Source organism: Ceratotherium simum, chromosome 16 (assembly GCF_057802395.1).
Source record: "Ceratotherium simum simum isolate JZ-2026a chromosome 16, ASM5780239v1, whole genome shotgun sequence".
NCBI lineage: Eukaryota > Metazoa > Chordata > Mammalia > Perissodactyla > Rhinocerotidae > Ceratotherium > Ceratotherium simum.
In genome coordinates, this window is record NC_141915.1 from 30,632,906 (window position 1) to 30,655,023 (window position 22,118).

Below are 22,118 nucleotides of genomic sequence, written 5' to 3' on the forward strand. Positions count from 1 at the left end.
GGTAGTGGGATATCTCCGGTGTGGATGAGTTCTGCAAAGGAAGGGACTCGCTGCAGGCGCGTCTGTGCAGAAGCCCTACTGCATCTTGCCCCTGGCTCCCGGGATCCAGGGTGCTCCGCCCGACGCATCAGTTTCCTCATCGGCAGAGTGTCCCTAGGAACCCCCTGGTGGTCGGGAGGATCGTCTGAAACCCAGCCTAGCGCCCCGCTAGTTCACGACTCGGACCGCAGCGACCCCGGCTCCCCTGGGGGCCCCCGCAGCCCGCCCCCGCCCAGCGCCCTCACGTGACTTCCTGAAAGGCAGTGGGGACCTCCCCTCGCGACGCTCAGTTTCGTTTTCTTGGTGGCTTCGGGGAGAGAGTGCTGCAGTCGCGGCCGTGGTTCCAGCTCGTCCCGTCGGTCTCCCCAGCAGCGCCATGACGGAGCTGTTCAGTCTGGCCGAGGAGCTGTCGTGCTCCATCTGCCTGGAGCCCTTCAAGGTGCCGGTCACCACCCCGTGCGGCCACAACTTCTGCGGGGAGTGCCTGGACGAGACGTGGGCCTCCCAGGGCGCGCCGTACCGGTGTCCGCAGTGCCGCGCGGTCTACCAGGCGCGGCCGCAGCTGCAGAAGAACACGGTGCTGTGCGCGGTAGTGGAGCAGTTCCTGCAGGTCGAGCTGGCCCGGGAGGTGCTCCCCGACGGCTGGACGCCGCCCGCCCGCGCCGAGTCCCCCGCCCGCGCCGCGGCCCCCGCCCCGGCCGCCCGGGTGGCCTGCGACCACTGTCTGAAGGCGGCCGCCGTCAAGACGTGCCTCGTGTGCATGGCCTCCTTCTGCCAGGAGCACCTGCAGCCCCACTTCGACAGCCCCGCCTTTCAGGACCACCCGCTGCAGCCGCCCGTCTCCGACTTGATGCGCCGCAAGTGCGCCCAGCACAACCGGCTGCGGGACTTCTTCTGCCCCGAGCACGGCGAGTGCATCTGCCACATCTGCCTGGTGGAGCACAAGACCTGCTCGCCTGCGCCCCTGAGCCAGGCCAGCGCCGACCTGGAGGTAGGGGGTGGTGGGTGACGGCGCAGAGGAGAAGCCTGGGCCTGCTGTGCCACTCTGGGCATCCTGGGCTACCCTGGATCACCTGGGTTCGTTGCTTGGCCTAAGATCCCGGGCAGGGGCATCGCCAGTGTCAGAGTAGAAAGGGGCTGGGAGAACATACAGCCCTCATCCATCTTCCGTGGTCCCCCTCCCCCCCGCTTTTTGTAGAGGGTGCCACTGAAGACACAGGTGGTGGTGCTTGCCTTAAGCCTAGTACGTGTCTGATGGTGGTTAGTAGAGGGTTTTGAATGTCAAGTATGAGTCCTGGAGGTTCATATCTGTGTTCCCTCATTAAATCCTGGCAGCAGCCACGAGGTGGGTATAATTAGTTCCATTTTACAGTTGAGGAAGTGGACGTCCAGAGAAGTTAATTTAGCCAGAGCTAACCCAGTAAGTGGCTAAGTGGGCATTGGGACCCCAGCTGGTTTGACTCCACGGTTTGCCATTTCTCCCCATGGACCAGCCTCCTATCCAAGTCTGCAGAGTTCAGAGCAGCGGACATTCCTGGAGGTTTGAGGTCATGTGATAAAAAGCCTTTGGTAAGCTGGAAAGTTCTGGTGACCGGAGAGGATGGTTATGAGCGAGAGGGTGGGCAGAGTCCAAGAATCCTTGGATATGACCCACAGGGAGAGACAGACTCTTGCACCATAGAGCCCTCCATCCTGCTGTGCGACTTTGAGCCCCTGGGTCTGAGTCCTCATCAGTAAAGCAAGGAGGTGGGACCAGCTGGATTCCTAAGAGGCCTTCCAGGTCTGTGATGATTTGAGTGGTTTGGGGGATCATAACTTCCCCCCCCCGTGGGCTCAAGGCAGAAGCTGAAAGGGTGTAATCAAACCACTTTTGTTCTGTCAGTCTAGGCTCCCAAGCATGGCCTGATTTCCTTTTGTTCTTGCAGTACTGTCGGGGAGAACAAGGACCGTCCTTGTGTTGTCAAAGGAGACGGGAGGTCTGGGGGAGGTTTGCAGTGGGGCCAGGACCAGGGTGCAAGCCTTGCTCCCGTCTGGCTGTAGTGCTTCCACAACCTGGTCTGCTTTTCCTGCTCTGAGCTGCGTTCCTCTGGACTTTTCCCCCGAGTCTCAGATGCCGGACCTCCAGGCATGGCCTGAAAGGTCACCTCTGAGGTACAACAGAGTTGATCTCAGGCCCAGCCTTCCCTGTCTCCACCTGTCTTGGGGAAGAACCTGCCTTGCCTTTGGAGCCAGAGCTCTGCTCTGCCCCACATCAGCCGTGGTTTAGGCAAGTCAGTGCAGTTCTCTGAGCCTTCGCTTCCTTATCTGTAAAATGAGATAAATATCATTCCCTCCCCACCTCCAAAGGTGGTTGGGAGGCTCCGAAGAGATGAGGCGCGTGGGAAGGGCTCCGTAGGCAGGCTCAGTGTCAGGCAGCGTGGCTGGGTGACATGGGCTCCCACCACAGCTGGATGTTGAGGCCTGGGTTTGAATTCTGGCTCTGCTTCCTAGCTGAGAAATCCTAAAAGGGGATGATAATAGTATCTATCTCAGAAGGTACCTGGAGGATTAAATGAGGCCATCTACAGACAGCGTTTTGCAGCAAATGCTCCATGAGAACCGCCATTGTTGTCTCCGTTACTCAGGCCCTGGGTAGAGGAGAGTGTGCTGGGTGGAGTATGTCAGGCTGCCCAGATCTTCTTTGCCCCAGCCCCTGAGGGCTAGGGCAGCCTGGCTTCTGCCGAGGCAGAAGGCAAGTAGGGGCAGGAGGACCCTTCTCAGTCTGGCCCGGAGCCTCAACTCTCTCTGAGCCTCCAGGGCCGGGAGCTGGAGTCTGCGCCCAGTTTATCTGTGTGCCCTACATGCTCGGCTTTTTAATCCTTGTAACAAGTCTTCCCCTGTCTTGTCCCCTCATTGTCCTGGCTGAGTCCTTTATCTGGTCTCCTTTCCCAGCCTTGCTGCTCCTCACTGCTGGTGGCAGAGCCAGGTCCACCTGGGCAGTGCCCCAGCTGTGGGCGGCTGGTTTGTCAGTGCAGGGTGGACTCAGGACTCTGGGGCCTCCCACATGGAGGACCCAAGTCCCCGTCCCTGAAGGATCCTCAGAACTTTAAAAGTTCTCTACCTTTGATTCGGAGATTGTCATGGCTGTCAAAGTCCTTGGGCCAGTTTCCTTTTGTCTGGAACTATGTGGGCCCCTCTTCACCATCAGGAGACTATCATATGCGTTTGATTAATGGTGGATAAGATATTTCGAAAGATAGAGTTCAGGGGTGCGTTGCTAAGAGTGGCTCTTGGAGGTGAAACGGTTGGCAGCCCCCGGGTGTCCTGGGGTCTCTTCCAGCTCTGAGACCTGCGAGGCCGGATCTGCCTGGGCCTGGCCTTCTGCCTTTGGCCCACAGTTTATCTTGGCCACTGTTAGAGGCCAGGTCAAAGGGCATTGTCACAGAGGTCGAATCTAAAACATCATCTGTGACTTGGGCTTTCAGGGTGGAGTTAGTGTGGCCTGAGTTTCTGTTTCCGGCCCTGCATGTGACTGTCACTGGGTTGTTCAAATCCAGACTCAAGGTTGGATTCAGCCCTGAATACTCGAGTGGAGTGGGAGAGGCAGGAAAGTGGAAGGGAGGGCCAGCGTATGCTGAGCCAGCTAGTTAGGGGAAGTAAATGTTTTTTTTCTAGAAATTTCCAGCGTTTTTAGTTTGGACATGTGTCTATAATTGTAACACCAGGATCTTGTAACACAGTTAATAGTGATGTGACCTGGGGCAAGCCACTTAATTTCTCTGTACTTCAACGTCCTCATCTATAAGGATGGGTAACTCTTGCCTCCTGTGTTGTTCTTAGCTTTAAATGAGTTAATACACGGAAAGCAATGCCTGGCTTATAGTAAGTACATAATAAACACTAGCTGCTATTATTATGGTGGTGGTGGTGATTTTCTTTCCCTTGTCTGTGCTCCAAAATTTCATCTGAGCAAGGAGGTAGGAGACTCAGATATTGGTTATGAAAATTTATAGAAATACTGCGAGAGCTCAGATGATATTCTCTTCCTTCATGCATCATTTACCTTTGTTTCTGGAGGTGACTAGGGGCCTTGCGATTCTGAGTCACCTTCATTGAGTTTCAGGGATTCTGCTGACTGTGGGCTGGTCTGCCACTGGTTCATCCTTATTCCTAGGGTGTAGCCTTGGAGGTCCCCACGTGTGGGTCTTACCAAGTGAGCCTGGGACTCTGAGTTTTGTCCCCCTGCCTCCCGGCCGTCTACCAGCGTTGGCAGATGGCTCTGGGAGAGCAATCCCGGATGCTAGGCTTATCTCTCTGGGTTTCCTTCCCCCGGATCTTGGCTCTGTGATCCTTTCCTGCTTTGTTGGTGCTCCATAATCTTTTAGCAGATTTCCTCCCCAATATTTTGTTTGCTTTCTAGTTGTTTGTAGTGGAGGGTTGGTTTGAATGGCCTCGTCTGCCATTACTGAAGCAGCTGTCCCAGCTCGTTCTGTCTCTGTGTGAGTTTGGCCACCTTGCTGTCCTCCTTCCCTCAGTTTCATCATCTGTAAAACGGGTCCTAGTGAAGAAGCTCATAATAATATAGCTGACGTTCAGTTTGTTCTTACTAAGATCCGGGCACTGTGCTGAGGACTCGCATTGTTTCAGTTAATCCTCCTACTAGCCCTGTGAGGTGGGAACAGTTACAGCTATTTCCCGGCCGAGGAAACTGAGGTGAGAGACAGCTGGACAGCTGAGAAACGGGACAGGAACGCTGGTCTGTCCTGCTCCAAATCCTGTACTCATAACTGCTTTACTGTCCCCCTAAAAGGATGAAGGGAGGCAGTCAGTATGAGAATGCTTCAAAAAGCTTCAGGCAGGTGGTAGAAACCCCTGTGGGGTAGATTCAGGGGACGGTCCCTGGTGTTGGGTGGAGGCTGGGTGAGGTGCTCTCTCATCCTGGTTTGTTTTCTCTGCAGACCAAGCTGAAGCATAAACTGACTATCATGTACAGTCAGATCAACGGTGCATCAAGAGCACTGGAGGATGTGAGAGCCAGGCAGCAGGATGTGCGGGTGAGTGACAGGGCTCTCCACAGGCAGCCCCGGCCCTGGGGGCCCCCTCGGCCTCCAGGCAGGACAGTCTCAGCTCTGACCTCCACAAGGCTCGTGTCAGGTCCACTCACAAGTGTCACAATTAAATGTCAACCTTGCAAAACATGCAAAAAGCTGTGTGCCCTGGAGAGATCCTTCACAGACTCAAACTGAAAACTACTTCAAGCCCAACCTTGGGGGAGGGGAGCAGTCATTAAAAATTATGGTTAAAAAGTAGTAATATATTCTCCGGCCATGCTGAGGCCATGTCCCACATACAGCAGCTGGAAGGATGTGCAACTATGACATACAACTATCTACTGGGGCTTTGGGGGGGAAAAAAAAAGGAGGAGGATTGGCAATAGATGTTAGCTCAGAGCTGGTCTTCCTCAGCAAAAAGAGGAGGATTAGCACGGATGTTAGCTCAGGGCTGATCTTCCTCACACACACACAAAAAAGTAGTAATATAAAAAGCAGTTATAATTTAAGTGGGAGAAAAACAGGAAGCAAAAGTGTAAACCCACTAGAGTTTTATCTATTTATAGAAAGGAAGTGTATTAGTTTTCTAGGGCTATTGTGACAAATTATCACAAACTTGGCTTACAACAACAGAAATGTGTTCTCTCACAGCTCTGGAGGCTAGAAGTCCAAAATCAAAGTGTCTGCTGGGCCACACTCCCTCTGAAGGTTCTAGGGAAGAATCCTTCCTTGCCTCTTCCAGCTGGCATTCCTTGACTTGTGGCTGCATCAGTCCAATCTCTGCCTCCTTCTTCACATGGCCTCCCCTCCCTCTGTGTCTCTCCTCTTCTGTCTCTAATGAGGACACTTGTCATTGGATTTAGGGTAATCCAGCATGATGTCATCTCAAGATTCTTACCTTAGTTACATCTGCAAAGACTTTTTCTGAGTAAGGTCCCATCTGCAGGTTCTGGAATGTGGATATATCATTTTGGGGGCCACCATTCAACCCATTACAGGGAGTATAGGAAAAAAGACAGGAAGGAAGTATAGTAAAAGGATAGTAGTGGAAGTGTTAGGGTGGTAGGATTAGGGATGGTGTTTTCCCTCTAGTTTCACAATTTTTATGAGATTACGTTGCTTTTATATTGCAAGAAGATTTGATTTTTACATATCCTGTTCTGGAGCTGCAGCATCCAGTTTTACTGTGGCAGCTGTAGCTTGATTAGATGAGGTCTGGGTTAGAATACCAGCTCTGTCATATAGTAGTCGTAATACTTTGGCCTGGTGACAGATATCTGAACCTTAGTTTTTCCCTCTGCACAATGGAATCACAACTACTTTCTGAAGATGCCCATGAGGCTTAAATAAAAGGGTGCACATGAAAATACCTGTATTAGTTAGGGGGCAGGCTAAACGGCTATAACAAAGATACCCCCCAAATTCAGAGGCTTATATAAGATAGAAGTTTGTTTTGCTCACTGTGACAGTTCAAGGCCAGACATCAGCACGCCAGACAAGTGGGATGGCTCTGCTCCACATGATCATTCAGGGATTCAGGGTCTTTCCTTCTTATTGCCCCACCACTCCATGGGGCGTTTTCCTCACCTCTTTGGTTGAAGCTGGGTCACCATTGCATTCTTGTTCCAGCCTGTGAGAAGGAGGACAGGGAAGAAGAGTGTTGTACATATCACTTCTGCTCATACTGCATTGGGAGCAGCTTAGTCACATGACCAAGCCCAGCTGCAGGGGAGGCTGGGAAATGTAGTCTGTGTCTGGGCAGCTGCCTGCCCATCTAAACTGCAGGGGTGTTCTCTTACTGAAAGGAAGAAGAGGAGAGTGAACACTCAGGGACACTGGTAGTCCCAGTGGAGGTGGCAGAGCAACGGGTTGGATAAAGAAATAATTGAACTCGGTGTTCCCTGTATGCTGCCCCTCTTCTGTGTGTTTCTCTTTGTCGTATTTGATTTTGAGCTATTGAGGTTACCTGACATAGAAAGGGAAACTGCAGCTCCTAGAGCAAGTGCTGTCCAATAGAAATATCATGTGAGTCTCATATGTAACTCTAAGTTCATTTGGATAACACATGCAATTAATTTTAATAATACATTTTAACTCAGTGTATCCAAAATGTTATCATTTCAACATATAATCAATAAAGGAACATTAATGGGATATTTTACATTCCGTTCTTTGTACTAAGTCTTTGAAAACCAGGTGTATTTTACACTTCTAGCACATCTTAATTTGGACTAGCCGCTTTTTGGGTGCTTGTTAGCCTCATGTAGCCAGTGGCTACGGTATTGGTCAGTATAGTTTTAGAGGATGATATTCTCTAGAAATTTTCTAGAACAGTTTCATACCCTCTCTTTAAAAAAAAATTACCCGTGAACTGCATCCCAGCTTAAGAAATAAAATATCACCAATTCAGTTAAAGCCCCCACTACGCTTCTCTCTTTTTATATTCCCCTTCCTCTCTTCCAGAAGTAACCACTATCCTGAATTTACTCATTCATTCCCATGTGTTTCTTTATGCTTTTATTCTGTATGTATGCATTCCTTTAGCAATAAATGGTACTCTTCTGTTTGTTTCTAAGCTTTATTTAAAGAGCATCACAATGTATGTCTTCTTCTACAAGTTATTTTTCCCTCATGGAAATTTATCCATGCATTGCCTCAGTTCATTAATTTTCATTACTGTTTAATATTCCATCCTGTGAATAACTTGCAGCCTATGTATCCAGGCTCCTATTAATAGACATTTGATTTGTTTCCAGGGTTTTGCTAATTCATACAATGCTGCCATGAGCATTCTTGTGTGTGTCTCTGGGGCAGTGTCCGAGAATTTTTCTAGAGTGTATTCCTGGGATTGAGTTGTTGGGGCGTAGGGAATGAGCACCTTCAAATTCACTAGATATTGCCAAATTGCTCTTCAAAGTGTTTTTTCCCATTTGTACTCCCACAAAGTACAGGAGAGAAGTCCTGGCGCTCCACGTCTCACACACCCTTGGTACGGCAGGCTTAGCTTTTTTGCCAGTCTAATGGACACCTCTTGTCTTGGCCCTCTTAGGAGGCTGCACAAAGGAAGATGGAGCAGCTTGGGCAGGAATACATGGAAATGAAAGCTCTCATTGATGCCTCGGCGGCCAACTCGACACGAAAGATAAAGGAAGAGGAGAAGAGGGTCAGCAGCAAGTTCGACCACATTTACCAGGTCCTCCTCAAGAAGAAGAGTGAGATCCAGACCCTGAAGGAGGAGACTGAACTTACCCTGAATAAGGGGGACGAGTTTGAGTTTCTGGAGGTGGGTCTTGATGAGGACATTGTGGAATGCTCTTTCTGCCTAGTGTTACGATGTTGATTATAGGTGCAGTGGGGCTCTCAAGGAGTTGGGGCTGTAAGAGAGTGTTGGAAACATCCCTGAGACGCACCCTGTATTAGTTTTCTATGCTGCTTGACAACTTACCACAAACTTAGTGGCTTAGAAGAACATACATTTATTATCTCATACTTTCTGTGGCTCAGGAGTCTGGGCATGGCTTAGAGGGTTGTCTTCTTAGGGTCTTACAAGGCTGCAATCTGAGTGTTGGCTGGGCTAGCTGGGCTCCATTCCTTTTGGAGCTTAGGGTTGTCTTCCAAGCTCACATGGTTGTTGGCAGAATTCAGTTCCTTGTGGTTGTAGGACCGAGGTTCTGATTTTTTGCTTGCTGTTAGCGGGGGTCAACTCTCAGTTCCTAGAGGCTGCCACAATTCTGTGTCATGTGGCCCTTTCTCAACTTGGCAGCTTACTTCTTCAAAGCTGGCAGAGAATTTCTCCCTCCAGGAAGGTCCAATCCCTCTTTAAGGGCTTTTACCTGATTAGGTCAGGCCCACCCAGGATAATTGCCTTTTTGATTAACTCAAAACCAACAGTTTTGGGATCTCAGTTACATCTGCAGTATTTGTTCAGTTTTGCCATATAACGCAACCTAATCACAGGAGTGAATCCTATCATATTCACTGTCCTGCCCATACCCAAGGGGAGGGGATTATATAGGATGTGTACCCCGGAGGCGGGAGTATTGGGAGCCATCTTAGAGTGTTGCCTACTGCATATTCCTCCACCCTTTTCCCCCCATCCCTCCTCTGCATGGGCCCCTGAAGTGTCCTTCTAAAGCACAGACCTCCTGCCCTTTCTGGCTTCATGTTCCTTAGCATGGCCCACAAGGTCCTTGGTGACCAGGCACTGCCCTTGCCAGCAGCCTCATCTCTTGCCACCCAGCCGCAGCCCATGCTGTAATCACAGCGGAGCACTCACCGTTCCCCAGACGCCAGGGATTGGATGCAAATGCCATGGCTGACCTTCTCTGCCTAGTGAATCCTGCCCTTTTTCCAGGGCAACTCTGGTTTCCCCCATCTTCCTTGGATCCCATGACTCTGCCATTACGTGCATGTGATGCTATAGCCTCTACTATAGCACTTGACAGCATTGTTTGAGGTTACTTGTTTTCATGTCTGTTTAGGCTGTCAGCTCCTTTTAAGCAGGGCCCATCCCTTCTTACTGCCCTTCTTCCTCCTGGCATGTCCAGCACGTAGCAGAGTGCCTGGCATGCAGTGGGTGTTCTGCTGAGCCCCATCAATTGGGACGTGCTACGACACCTCCAAGGTCCACATTCCTTGTTCAGGTCCTGGAGGGTACAGGAGTGGCTGGAAGCCTTCTCTTCTCCCTGCACAGACTCCTCATCCATGCCTAGGCTGGGTGGCCTTAAGTTTCCTTTCACCTGCTCACTCCTGTTTGTGGAACAGCTGCACCAAGCTCTCTGAGAAACATTTTGAGTCCACCTATGGGCCCCTTGATATCGTATGACCTGATTTTGTCTCAAAGTTCAGGACCTTCAGTAAGACTGTCCCTTTTTGTTGGATGTGCCCTGGCTGAATCCTGCATCCCTCGAGGCATCCCACTCCGTTCAGAACACGTGTTCAGAGCCGGTCCTAGAGGGATGGAGACAGTCCTGAGTCTCCTATACTTTTTCAGCCACAGCTGGAGGAGTAGGAAGAGCGTTATCCATGGGGCTCAGGAGACTTGTGTCCCAACTTTGTCTCTGCCACTAATTCGCAGAGTTCCTGGCAGAACACTTGTCATTTCTTGACTTCAGTTTCCCCATCAGGTGAGCGACCTCCAGGGCCCTTCCAGCTCCAGATCACTGTGTCTTAAAGTGACACTTTATCCCCCGGGGCCTCTGGCCTGTAATTTGAGAAGGCCGATTGGACTTAGCACCCATGGGCATAAGGTAGCTCCTCCTCGGGTTCATGAGACCTGAGCCCAGGCCCTGGCTTCACCAGAGCTGCCTGCACTAACCCCCTGGCTTGTTCCAGAAAGCAGCAAAACTGCAAGGAATCGCAACGAAGCCAGTCTACGTCCCCAAGGTGGAGCTGAATCACGAGCTGATCAAGGGCATCTGCCAGAGCACCTCAGACCTCAAAAACGAGCTGAAGCGGTGTATCAGGCAGTCCGAGGATAAGAAGCCTGATGAGCCCACTGGCTCAGGTAACCACTGGGACCCCTGGAACGGGATGGGTCCCTTCTGAGTTTTTGGTGGGGGGGAGGGGTCATGATCTGGAGCATTGGGGCTTGAGTTTCAGGGGTCCTGAAACATCTGCCCTTCATCTAGTGGGTAGTGGGGAGTTTTTGCTTCATCCTGAGATTGTAGCCATCCTTCCTAAAACATTTCTGGGGGGTTGATGTTATGATGGGCCTTTCGGGATGGGTTCTTTTTGTCTGTGATCTTGAGGCTGACTCAGATGGGTTTTGAATGGGTGCTGGATTGTCAGTGTATTTTTTTTTGTGGGGGAATGGCTAGTTTTGGGGTCAGAGAAACCTAGAATTTCTCCTTACACCTCTTTTCCTTCCCCCACATATCCAATCCATCACCCGATTTTGCTTCTTTTTTTTTTTTTTTTTGTGATGAGGAAGATCAGCCCTGAGCTAACATCCATGCTAATCCTCCTCTTTTTTTGCTGAGGAAGACTGGCTCTGAGCTAACATCTATTGCCAATCCTCCTCCTTGTTTTTTTTTTTTTTTCCCCAAAGCCCCAGTAGATAGTTGTATGTCATAGTTGCACATCCTTCTAGTTGCTGCATGTGGGACGCGGCCTCAGCATGGCCGGAGAAGTGGTGCCTCGGTGCGCGCCCAGGATCCGAACCTGGGCCGCCAGTAGCGGAGTGCGCGCACTTAACCGCTAAGCCACGGGGCTGGCCCCGATTTTGCTTCTTAAATATCTGCTGACTCAGGTCCCTGGTCCCGTTGCCAGCCACCACTGGCCTGCTCTCCGTTTTAGCTCAGCAAGCCAAGTGTCCTTGCAGAAGGGCCCCTGAAACACTTGTGCATGGCTCCATTGTAGAAGGTGAAGCTGTTGACGAATTAGCCACACATATTTGTTTTCCTGCTCCATCAGTGATCCCTGGTTGGGGGGAGGAAGGGAGAGAGGAAAACCAGAAAGAAAGGAACTACCACTACACGCCAGGCATGTGATCTCATCAGCCACGAGTGAGGGCAATCATCCCCATTATATGCCGGAAGAAACTGGAGCACAGCGAGGGTTCACAGGTCATGGAGCTGGATGCTGGTGGAGAAAAGACTCAAGCCCAGCTACACTTTAAGCCAGAGAAAAAGAGGGAACACCCCAAACTGGTCCTTCTATTATCCTGTTTCTAGCTCTTGTAAATGAATGGATGGGGAAGGTCGGTGGAAATGGCTGTCTTTGTAAACCCTCTACTGCCTGCTGGTGGCAAAGCTGGCTCCTAGGGTTGGTTTGAAAGAACCGAATAAACTGACTCCTTTTTTGGTGCAGGGGACCCTGGAGAGCTTGGTGCATCGTCCGCATACAAACTCCCACGCCCTGGGAAGAAAGTCCAGAGTAAGTACCACCACCGCTGCCCCTGTGGCAACAGCATGGCTGTGACCGGCTGGTCCTCTGGCTGAGACACTCACAGGTGTCGCACACCTCCAGATAGGCACCGCCCATCCCAGATTACTGTGGGGACCTGAGTGCATCTGGAGATAAATGTGACTATCAGATAAGAGCCCCCCGAGGGCTGTTGCAGGAGCTCCCCTGGGGTACTTAGGAGCACTGGCCCATCGGCATTGGATGTTCAGGCTGTCTGGAACAGCAAGATTACCAAAGCTACTGGTCCGGAGAAATATTTACAACACCTGAGCTCTGGCCCTGGGCAGAGCCTCCCGGAGGAGACTGGCAGTGGTCCCGGAGGAGCAGAGGCTCAACCTCTAGTAGCTCAGAGCTGTCCAGTCTTCAGCTGTAATGTGCTTCTGCTGTCACAGCGCTCCCCAACCTGTTTTTCATTATTCCCTCTCTCCCCTTACTCCACTAGCCATTTTAAACTATATTTTCCCTAATCTCCCCTGCCCATGCAATTTTAATACCACACCTATCTGTATATCTGTTTATATACTGTGCTTTTATACATAAAAAGAGTAAGACTTTTTTCACTCTCCCTCCCCTCAGGACTCAGTTTTTCCCCCTGGGGGGTGATGTCACCCTCGTTGAGGAGGCACATGCTGTTGAGACAGGGCTGGGGAGAAGGAGGTCCTCAGTTTCCTCATCTGTTGCATTTGGACCATAATGGTATCAACTATTGGGGATGATTGTGAGGAGGTTCACATGGGACACTTGAGTGTGAAAGCTCTTGAAAGGCCATCACTGTGCCTCTGAACTGTTGGCTGCTCCTGCTTCCCTAAAAAGTCAGTGTGAACCGAGGATGATGCCCACACCATTGGGGGGCTGGGGGATGAGAGACTCTGGGCTGGTTTTGTGTGGTTGGTTGTTTCTTTTTAGTGTTTAGGTTGTCTTTGGCAGACAGATGTGTGGTGTCCATCCCTGGAGCAGAGTCCAGGGCTGGGCTGCAGATGGAGGAGGGGGCCCTTGGCTGAGCGGGAAAATGTGGAAAGACACTGTGTGTGAAAAGGGAAGAGGAAGAGTAGGTGAAAAATACTGTCAACTTGTATCCTTCTCAAGTTACACTCCCCCTGAAAGCTTCCTTCTTGCTGCCCCAGATCACAGGCACCACCCTTAGCACCAGTGAGCTGTGGATGCTGGCCACCAGGCGGGGATGGGGAAGTAGGCAAGGAGGGCTGGGCTGGTCACAGTGTAGATGAGACGCCTAAGGATTGTGATGACTGGGGAGGGGGGCCTCCCAAGATGTTGGTCCAGTGGGAGTGGGCAAGAGAGGACTGGAAGGTGAGGAAATGAGGGGGAGAGTGCGGGCAAATGGGCCGGGTGGGGCCGAGGGAGGGTCTGGTGGGGGGCAGGAGGAGAGAGCAGGGCTTGTCTGTAACATAAAGTATCCCGCAGGAGGGCAGGGGTGAGATCCCAAACCCCCCTTTTTATTCCAGTGGTGGGAAGGTGGCAAAGAGCGAACCTGAAATCTTCTAGCCCACTTAAACTTGAGTGTGCAGTGGAATCACCCAGGGGGCTCGTAACCCAGATCGCTGGGCCCACCCCTGGACTTTCAGATTCAGCTGGTCTGGGGTGGGACCCGAGAATTTGCGTCTCCCACGGATTCCCAGGTGATGGTGATGCTGCTGGTTTGCGGACCACACTTTGAGAACACTGCTTTAGCTAAACTCCCTTCCCATAAGCACATTCTCCAGATAGTTTTTAAAGACTATTGTGATACTTGGCAAGCACTTTTTTTGCTAACTCTCCATTTGTCTTTTTTCTTTTATGGAGATATAATTTACCTACAGTAAAATGCACAGATCTAAAATGTGTAGTTAGATAAATTTTCAGTTATGTGTAGTTAGATAAATGCATACGTGTGTGTTACCATTACCCAAATCAACATCAAGAATTTCCATTATCCCACCAAATTCCTTCATGCTCCTTATTAGTCAGTCCCTCCCCTGACAACCACTGATGTGGGTTTCTGTCACCATAGATTCATTTGCCTGTTGACTCCTTATGTTTTTCAGCTTAAAACATCCTAGCTTTTGTTTGTTTTTGTGAGGAAGATCAGCCCTGTGCTAACATCTGCCAATCCTCCTCTTTTTTTTGCTGAGGAAGACTGGCCCTGGGCTAACATCCATGCCCATCTTCCTCTACTTTATATGGGACGCCGCCACAGCATGGCCTGACAAGTGGTGCGTCAGTGCGCGCCCGGGATCCGAACCGGCAAACCCCGGGCCGCCGCAGCGGAGCGTGCGCACTTAACTGCTTGTGTCACCGGGCCGGCCCCCCTAGCTTTTTTTGTATGGGTAGAATTCGTGCAAATGATTGTTATTACAGTGTTTTGAAAGTTTCATTGTGTTATGCTCTAAAATATCTTAATTCTGAAAATTTTCTTTTTCAGAAGATGACAAGAAGCCCAAGAAACCTCGTAAGTTACATGTTTCTGCGTCTGTTTGTTTCTTGAGACTGCTTGAGCGTAGAACTAAAAGCTGGCGGGGAAAGCTGAGCTGTCTTATCAGGGTTCTGTGACAGGGCCTGAGCTCTATGAGTATGTTCTGTAATGGCGGGCAGGCCTGAGGTTGGAGGTGAGGACAAGGATAAATGAGTCCTGAGTGTGGCCCTGTCTGGACTCACCTGTGTTGTGCTGGTTGTCCAGGTGTGTGTTTGTGGAAATGGCTCTCGAAAATCAGCTTGCAAGGGAGTAGAGGCCATCAGGTCATGCTGTGTCATGTCCCCAACTCATGTTTCTCCTCCCTTGTTTCCAGCCTCATCCAGCAAGTCTACTCCCACCTTTGGAGCCCCAGAGCAGACAGTGGATTCAAAACTACTTGGCCTGGAGGGTGAGTTATTGTGAGCAAGGGGCAGTGGGGTGTCCACGCTGAGTTCGTTCTGAAAATCGTTCTCTGTTTTCTCACTCAGCTGAAGCCAAACACACCACCCCGCCGGGGAACCCGGTGTCTCTCAAGGCCAAGGTCCTGGAGGCCTTTTTAACCAAGTCCAGACCTGAGCTCCTGGAGTGTGAGTAGCTTCGGCCCTCGGTCCTGCTGGCCCTTGGCCTCTCCTGCGCGGCTCTGCCGGCTCCTTGCCTTCGCCTCTGTCCATCTTGTCCTTTGTCAGCTACTCGCCTGTCCTCTGCTTTGTTGCACCCTGGCTTTCCCCCTTCCATCAGCACCTGCCTTTCTTCACCTCCCTTCCTAGCCAGTCTAGATTCCATAATCAGTCCTTTAAATCCCCGTCTTGCTGTCCATTCTGGCTCAACCCCGGCCCTACTTGAACCCAGTTCATCCTTTTCTCTGGGCCTGCACCTGCAGCCAGTGGCTGTGCCTGAGACATCACTGGGCGTCCCACTGCCGGCTCTCCTGCTCTGGTTTTCCTGTCAACCCCCCTGCTGTTCCAAAACCTTCCCACTTGCCAAAACCTCCTTCTTCTTCCTGTCCCGCCCAGCCTCCTCTGCTTCACAGAGAAGAGAGATGCCCTAGGAGGGGACTCCATCATCCTGTTAGTTATTGTCCTCTCACTTGAATCTATACCTTCTTCCTCCTCCCTCCCTGTCCTCTTTCTCTGGACTCTGGATCCCATTCCTCCTGCTCTCTCTGGAATTTTACACTCTCAGTTAGGCCTCAGTTATGGGTGGATGGATAGATGGGTTGATGCGTGGGTGTATGGATGTATGTATGGATGCTGGGATAGATGGATAGATGGATAGATGGATGGATGGATGGATGGATGGATGGATGGATGGATATATGGATGCATGCATAGATGGATAGATAGATAGATGGATACATGGGTGGATAGATGGGTGGATGGATGGATGGATGGACAGATGGATGCATGGATGGATGAATACATGGGTGGATAGATGGGTGGATAGATGAATGGATGGATGGATACATGAATGGATGGATGGACAGATGGATAAAACAAATGAATATATACTACCAGTTGGGGAAAGGTTTAAAAGTGAGAGTACTTTGGGCCCCTTGTAATTGATTCCTTGGGGTAATGCTTTCTTAGATGCTGTTCAAGTCATCCTGGACTACAACACCGCCCATAACAAGGTGGCTCTGTCAGAGAACTACACCGTAGCTTCTGTGGCTGACATACCCCAGAGCTACCGGACCCATCCCCAGAGGTTCACATACTGCTCTCAGGTGCTGGGCCTGCACTGCTACAAGAAAGGGATCCATTACTGGGAGGTTGAGCTGCAGAAGAACAACTTCTGTGGGGTGGGCATCTGCTATGGCAGCATGAAACGGCAGGGCCCCGAGAGCCGACTCGGCCGCAATAGCGCCTCCTGGTGCGTGGAGTGGTTCAACACCAAGATCTCTGCCTGGCACAACAATGTGGAGAAAACCCTGCCCTCCACCAAGGCCACACGGGTTGGTGTGCTTCTCAACTGCGACCATGGCTTCGTCATTTTCTTCGCTGTCGCCGACAAGGTCCACCTGATGTATAAGTACAAGGTGGACTTTACTGAAGCTCTGTACCCAGCTTTCTGGGTGTTCTCTGCAGGTGCTACACTCTCCATCTGCTCCTCCAAGTAGGCAGGCCGTGGACACTCCCTCTGGCTGACTACCTGTGGAGTGCCCAAGACTCTAGTGAAAATGCTGCAGGTGGAACTCCTGGAGGACTTCCCTGAGAGTCCCCTAGGATGGACTAGGACAGTCCCTAGGATGAAAGGATGGGAGGGGCGTTGGTGGAGGGTGAGGGGGTGGGGGGATGGGATAGAGGAGGGATTTGGCCAAGAAAAGGGGTCGGGTGGGGGTGATTGTGTTGTGAGTGAGGAGGCGTTTCTACCTCCTCGTGCCCATCAGGGCAGGGTGACCCCCTCCCTCTTGTTTTGGTAGATCTCCAGGGTGCTGGGCAGCTGGGTAGGGCTTTGGAGAATAAGTCCTTACTGCACCTTTCCTCTTGGAGAAAATCTATAGCCACTGCAGGATCTTGCTTGGGTCATGTGGTGTATGTCCCTTTGCTCTCTGGAGCAGCCTTCAGGTTTTGGTGTTTTGATTACTCTCTATAGGGCTATTCAACTCTATAGATCTTTGTAAAATTCCAAAGTCATTGAATTTCAATATTACTCACCCCCCACTACCCACATATGGGGGTTGGGGTGAATGCTTAGACTCCTGGTTATTTTCTGTGCTTGAGGGAAGCCACCACAGCAGATCTCCTCCCAGACCAGAGTTTCCCAAAGAAGCATGTCCTCTTCCTCCACTGGAAAATAGCCCTGCCTCCCTTCCTCTCCTGCCCCCCTCATCACCCCAATTGATGGTTTTAAAATGTTGAATCAAACAGGAACCTTTTCAGTCTAAGGCTTCAAATCATGATCTGAATCAGACTATGTTGAATTTTTGATTTGATGTCAAGGTGACCCAGGTCCTGTGTGGACGGAAACCCTTCCCACTCCCAAGTGTTATGAAAGGCATCTCGGTAGAGACCCTTGGGCTGTAGCCGTGGAGCCTGGCTGGAGGCCTTCTTCCTATAGCCTAGGCTTTGGGGCAGGGAACTCCTCTGGGCAAGAAGGGACACTGACCTGGGGTGACAGAAGTGTGGTGATTTTGCTCTTATTAGAGTGTCTTGCCTTCTTAATGATAACTGTTCTCAGTGACAGCCCCTCCCCCACCCCCCACCGCCCAGTGACCCCCTGCCCAGGATTGTGAGCTGCCGAACTGGCTTGTGTAGATACCACTGTGGCCAGCACAGTCAAGTGGACAGCTAAGCCCGATATCTGAAGACTGTTATCATGAAGGCTGTGTGTGGCTGCCTCAGGGACCATCCTAGGTCACCTGCTGGGCTCACGACTTATGGCCAGAAGGACCATCTAGCAGATCCCATGGGAAACAGCAACATTCCCGTTCATCCTTGGCCACAGGCTGCAGACCCAGTGCTGGCCCTTGCCTGAGTTAGAGGCCTGTCACCGGCCCTAGCCCCTTCTGCTGTCTTCCTTGTCTGAGCCAATTCCAGGTGTGAGAATTGACCAGGCTAGGGGTCAGGAAAGACTTTAAGGACCCAGGAGGGACCAAGCTACAGGGATCAAGCACAAAGGGCTGTTTTTCCTGCAGTGTTTCTGTGCAGTGAAAATAACCCCAGTCTGCTAAGGGCAGGAGTGAATGGATTGCTGGAATTTCCCAAGCTCCTTGTATCCTGATGTTGTCAGGATATAAGTTCCCATCCCAAAAGTGGGAGAAATTTAACCTCTTGTGGTGAAATGAGCCCAGCTCTGGGCTTTCCAAGAGGAGAGCTCAGGTCAGGCTCCTTGTGATATGAAAAAGAGGTCATCATTGGGGCAGTGGGGACCCCAGACCTTTTCATATGGCTATTTGAGAACTTAACACATTTGTGGCCTTGTGCTGGAATTCCAGGGCACTCCAGTGGGCCCAGAGCACTTGGTATTCCTGACAGATGTGTTGATCTGTGTCATCTCCCAAGGACTTCCACTTCCTTGGGAGAGAGGTCATCTTTGTAGGGAAGACTTCTCTGCAAGAGCTGAGATGTGATTTTTTAATGTTTCTTCCTTTTCTACTGGGAAGAAACATTCTTTGGTGATTCTTCTCTGCTTTTGGAGATGATCAAAGCATCTTCATTGATCTTTTGAAACAAAAGCCTGTCTGAAGCCAGTTCATACTTGGGAAACAGCTGGGCTTAGAGGAGGAGAATGCCAAAGATTAATCCTTGGGTCCTGCTGCAGCTCCTTTCTGCATAAATGAGGGCTACAGAGAGGGCTCTTCCCTGGTGAACGTACAGCTCAGGATAGGGAAGCATGAGTCCCTCTGTTTATAAGAGAGGCGGATAGGTAACCCAAGCTGAGCTCTGTGAAAGGTGCTTTGGAGATGTAAATCGAGGAGCGCACCCTTGCGGTCTCCAACCTTGCATTCCCTCGCCTTGCAGGGCCGCTGAGTCCTAGGGTTGGAGGAATCTTTGTATTCATCTGACTTTTCTCATTTTGCAGAATGAGTTGGATGGGCAGGTATTGGATGACTCTGCTTACTGCTGTTTCCATCCCATCATGGAGGAGATGCCTCCTAGAGTGTGTGAGGGAACAACTCTGAACCCTGGGAAGGTGTGAGAAATTCCCAGAAACACAAACATAAACATACTATTTGAGACCCAGGTATCAGGGACTGTCTCAGTCACTCTGACATGATAAATGAAAGGTCAGGATCAAGGTTTTGTATTATCTAAGACTGCTTGGTTGGTTCCCCTGTTTTAATTACTCTGAAATGGATCTACAATCTATAACTAATACTGATACAGTATCTCTTACCTGATTCTGCCCGCTCCCCCCCATTGATTTTAATTAATTAAGAGTATTTGAGCTATTATTCCCTCAGCTTATTTTTTTAGAATTGATTCTTCAGGTGATAGTCAGGGCTGTAGAGATGGATCTTTGGAAACCCACGAGAAATACGAGAGCCGAGGCTGATGACATGCCTTAGAAACTTTGAATGTAATAAAGTGGTGTTTGGTGGTCTTTCTTGCATCGCAGTGCATGTAGAAAACGTTACTCATCTATCATGCTGGAGTCAACCAATGAGGCACCCACCATGGGAGGCTACTGCCCAGGGCCTCTGGATGCTCAGGCCCCACCCAGCCGCCCCCAGGGGGTTCAGATTTCAGCAGACGTATAGCCCATGTGAAGACTGCTATGGTGCAGCACCCCCTTGGGAAGCTTTGCATAAAGAATTCTCAGACTGATAAGATGTCCTTCTGGGCTTTGCTTCAGGATAATCTGAGGATGGGGGTTAGGGAGAAGGGCAGGAGGTATGAGTGAAAGGGTAAGCCACATGCGGATAATTAGGGAAACAGTGACGGTAATGTGAGGGTTCATTATATTATTCTTTCTACTGTTGATTATGCTTGAGCGTTCCTATAATAAAGAGTTTTAAGAATGACACAAAAACAGCTGAGGCCAGCAATGGGCACTGTCCGGTGGATTTTATTCCTGTTAAATAGGGGTAGGAGTTACAGGAGGTGTGGATTTGAGGTTGTTGTAGAATAAGGAATTCGACTGGCCTTTGTCCATGGTTCCTGGTGGGGAGACTCTCAATTCTTGGAATTTCCCAAGTAGTAGGAATGTCTTTGTTATTCATGAGCCCCTGGATCACACTTGAGTTTATGCTCAGAGTTGAGATGACTCAGGATTGGGGCTGGTCATCGGAAAGACCAACCATGAGATTAGAGGGTTGGGACTTTGAGCCAGCCTGACCTCCAGGGAGGGGAGAGGGACTGGAGATTGAATTGAATCAAGTGGCCAATGATTCAATCAGTTATGCCTATGTGACGAAACCCTGATAAAACCTCTGGACACTGAGGCTCCACTGAACACATTTGATGAGCCAGGAAGGTGGTGCACCCTGATTCCACAGGGAGAGGGCATGGAAGCTCTGCATTTCGGTCCCTCCTAGACCTCACTCTCTGTCTTTCCATTTGGCTGTTCTTGGTTTGTATCCTTGAAAATAAAACTGTCATCATAAGTATAGCGCTTTTCTGAACTCTGTGAATTCTAGTGAATGATTGAACCTGAAGATCGTGTGCTACAGACTGAATGTGTTGCCTCAAAACACGTATGTTGAAACCTAACCCTCCATGTGATGGTATCGGAGGTGATTAGGGAGGTGATGAGGTTAGAGCCTTCATGAATAGGATTAGTGCTCTTATAAAAGAGACCCCACAGAACTCCCGCACCGCTTCTGCCATGTGAGGACACAGCAAGAAGACAACTGTCTAAGAACCAGGAAGCAGTTCCTCACCAGACACCAAATCTCCCAGTACCTGGATCTTGGACTTCCAGCCTCCAGAATTGTGAGAAATAAGTGTTTGTTGCCTAAGCCACCCAATTTATGGTATTTTTCTTATAGCAGCCCAAACAGACTATGACATCATGGGAACCTTCTGGATTTGTAAGCAGTTGGTCAAAAGTGTGGGTGGCCTGGGGACCCCTGTCGTGTGCCTAGTGTCTAAAGTGAGGGCAGTCTTGATGGGACGGTGTCCTTTTAGCCTGTAGAGCCTAACGCTGACTCTAGGTGGTTAGCAGCAGAATTGTATTGCAGTACACCAGTTAGCATCAGAATAGAGGTGGTGGAACTTGCAAACTTTGAATGAGCCCTTCTTGACCAACCTGTAAGAATAAAACGCACTGCTCTTAAAAGGAGCTCCCAAGTTTCTTCTCTCTCGTGTCAGGTCCCCAGGGTTTCAAGCCCTCGTTATTGTTTTCTCTCATCCTCACCTCTTCTTGCAGTTTCTTCTTCCTCACTGTCACTGTACCCAGAAAAATACTCAGTATGTCAGTGACAGACTTGTCTTTCCATTCAGAGACGCCACTTAAACTGTCATGGGATGCTCTTCTGTTCCAATAAAAAGTTCAAGATGGTACCTTGCAACTCCTCAGTAAAGCACAGCAAGGCTGTGAGTGCGTGTGTGTGTGTGTGTGTGTGAGAGGCTAATTTTAAAGTCACTTGTGGTCTGCTGGAGTGACCATTCATAATATTGGATTCTCTTATGGGTCTTACGTCTGTCTTCTTGCCAGTCCCCAGGTAGTGTTGAAATGCCATTGCATCTTAAATAATTGATGGATCCCCAGCCTTTATTGACCCTGGGGTGGTAGCTTACCTGCATTTAACTGGGGAACAATCTCAACAAACTATGAGAAGGCTCTAAAAAAGTGGGTCTAAGAGTGAAGGAGGAGAGAAGAGATAGTGATGCGATAAGAAAGTCTCTTTGAAGGGGTCATTTGGGTGAAAATGCCTCACCACTGATGATTTCCCATGCCCATCTTTTGTGACAAGATTTTCTGTGCTAAACAGTTGTTTCCTCTCAGAAGTTCAGACAATTGAGTTTTTTCACTTTTCCCCATATGCTCCCGGATTTTCTTGATTGAAAACACGTAGGTGGGGGCACATCTTCTCCTGGTTGGATTTTGAAAGTTCCTGATGGAGTATCCATGGGGGATCCTGCTGGACAGTCCCCAGACCCTTCCCTCAGAAGTTTGCTGATGAGATGCTGATGCATGGGCTTGGGTATGGTGCTTCTAGGATGTCCAGCTGCTGTGTCCACTTCATGGGCTGACAGTGTCTAACAGTCCCGGGAGACACCCCAGGCTCATTGGCTTCTGAAGAATTTCCA

The 22,118-nt window shown here is 50.2% G+C and overlaps 1 protein-coding gene across 1 annotated transcript; it reads left to right on the top strand.

The window, feature by feature from the left end:
* Positions 1-337: 337 nt before the first annotated feature.
* TRIM25 (tripartite motif containing 25) lies at positions 338-20,475 on the top strand. The gene is made up of 9 exons (XM_087440942.1): positions 338-1,030; positions 4,977-5,072; positions 8,119-8,352; positions 10,404-10,575; positions 11,880-11,945; positions 14,395-14,421; positions 14,759-14,833; positions 14,913-15,011; positions 16,011-20,475. The coding sequence occupies exons 1-9, from the start codon at positions 416-418 to the stop codon at positions 16,538-16,540; spliced, it is 1,914 nt and encodes a 637-aa protein (XP_087297068.1). The 5' UTR covers positions 338-415; the 3' UTR covers positions 16,541-20,475.
* The last annotated feature ends 1,643 nt before the right edge of the window (positions 20,476-22,118 follow it).

Coding starts and splice junctions, on each gene's coding strand:
- TRIM25 (XM_087440942.1), top strand. CDS start 416: ATGACGGAGCTGTTCAGTCTGGCCGAGGAGCTGTCGTGCTCCATCTGC. Junction 10,576..11,879: donor TGATGAGCCCACTGGCTCAG/GTAACCACTGGG, acceptor TTTTTGGTGCAG/GGGACCCTGGAGAGCTTGGT. Junction 14,834..14,912: donor AAAACTACTTGGCCTGGAGG/GTGAGTTATTGT, acceptor TTTCTCACTCAG/CTGAAGCCAAACACACCACC.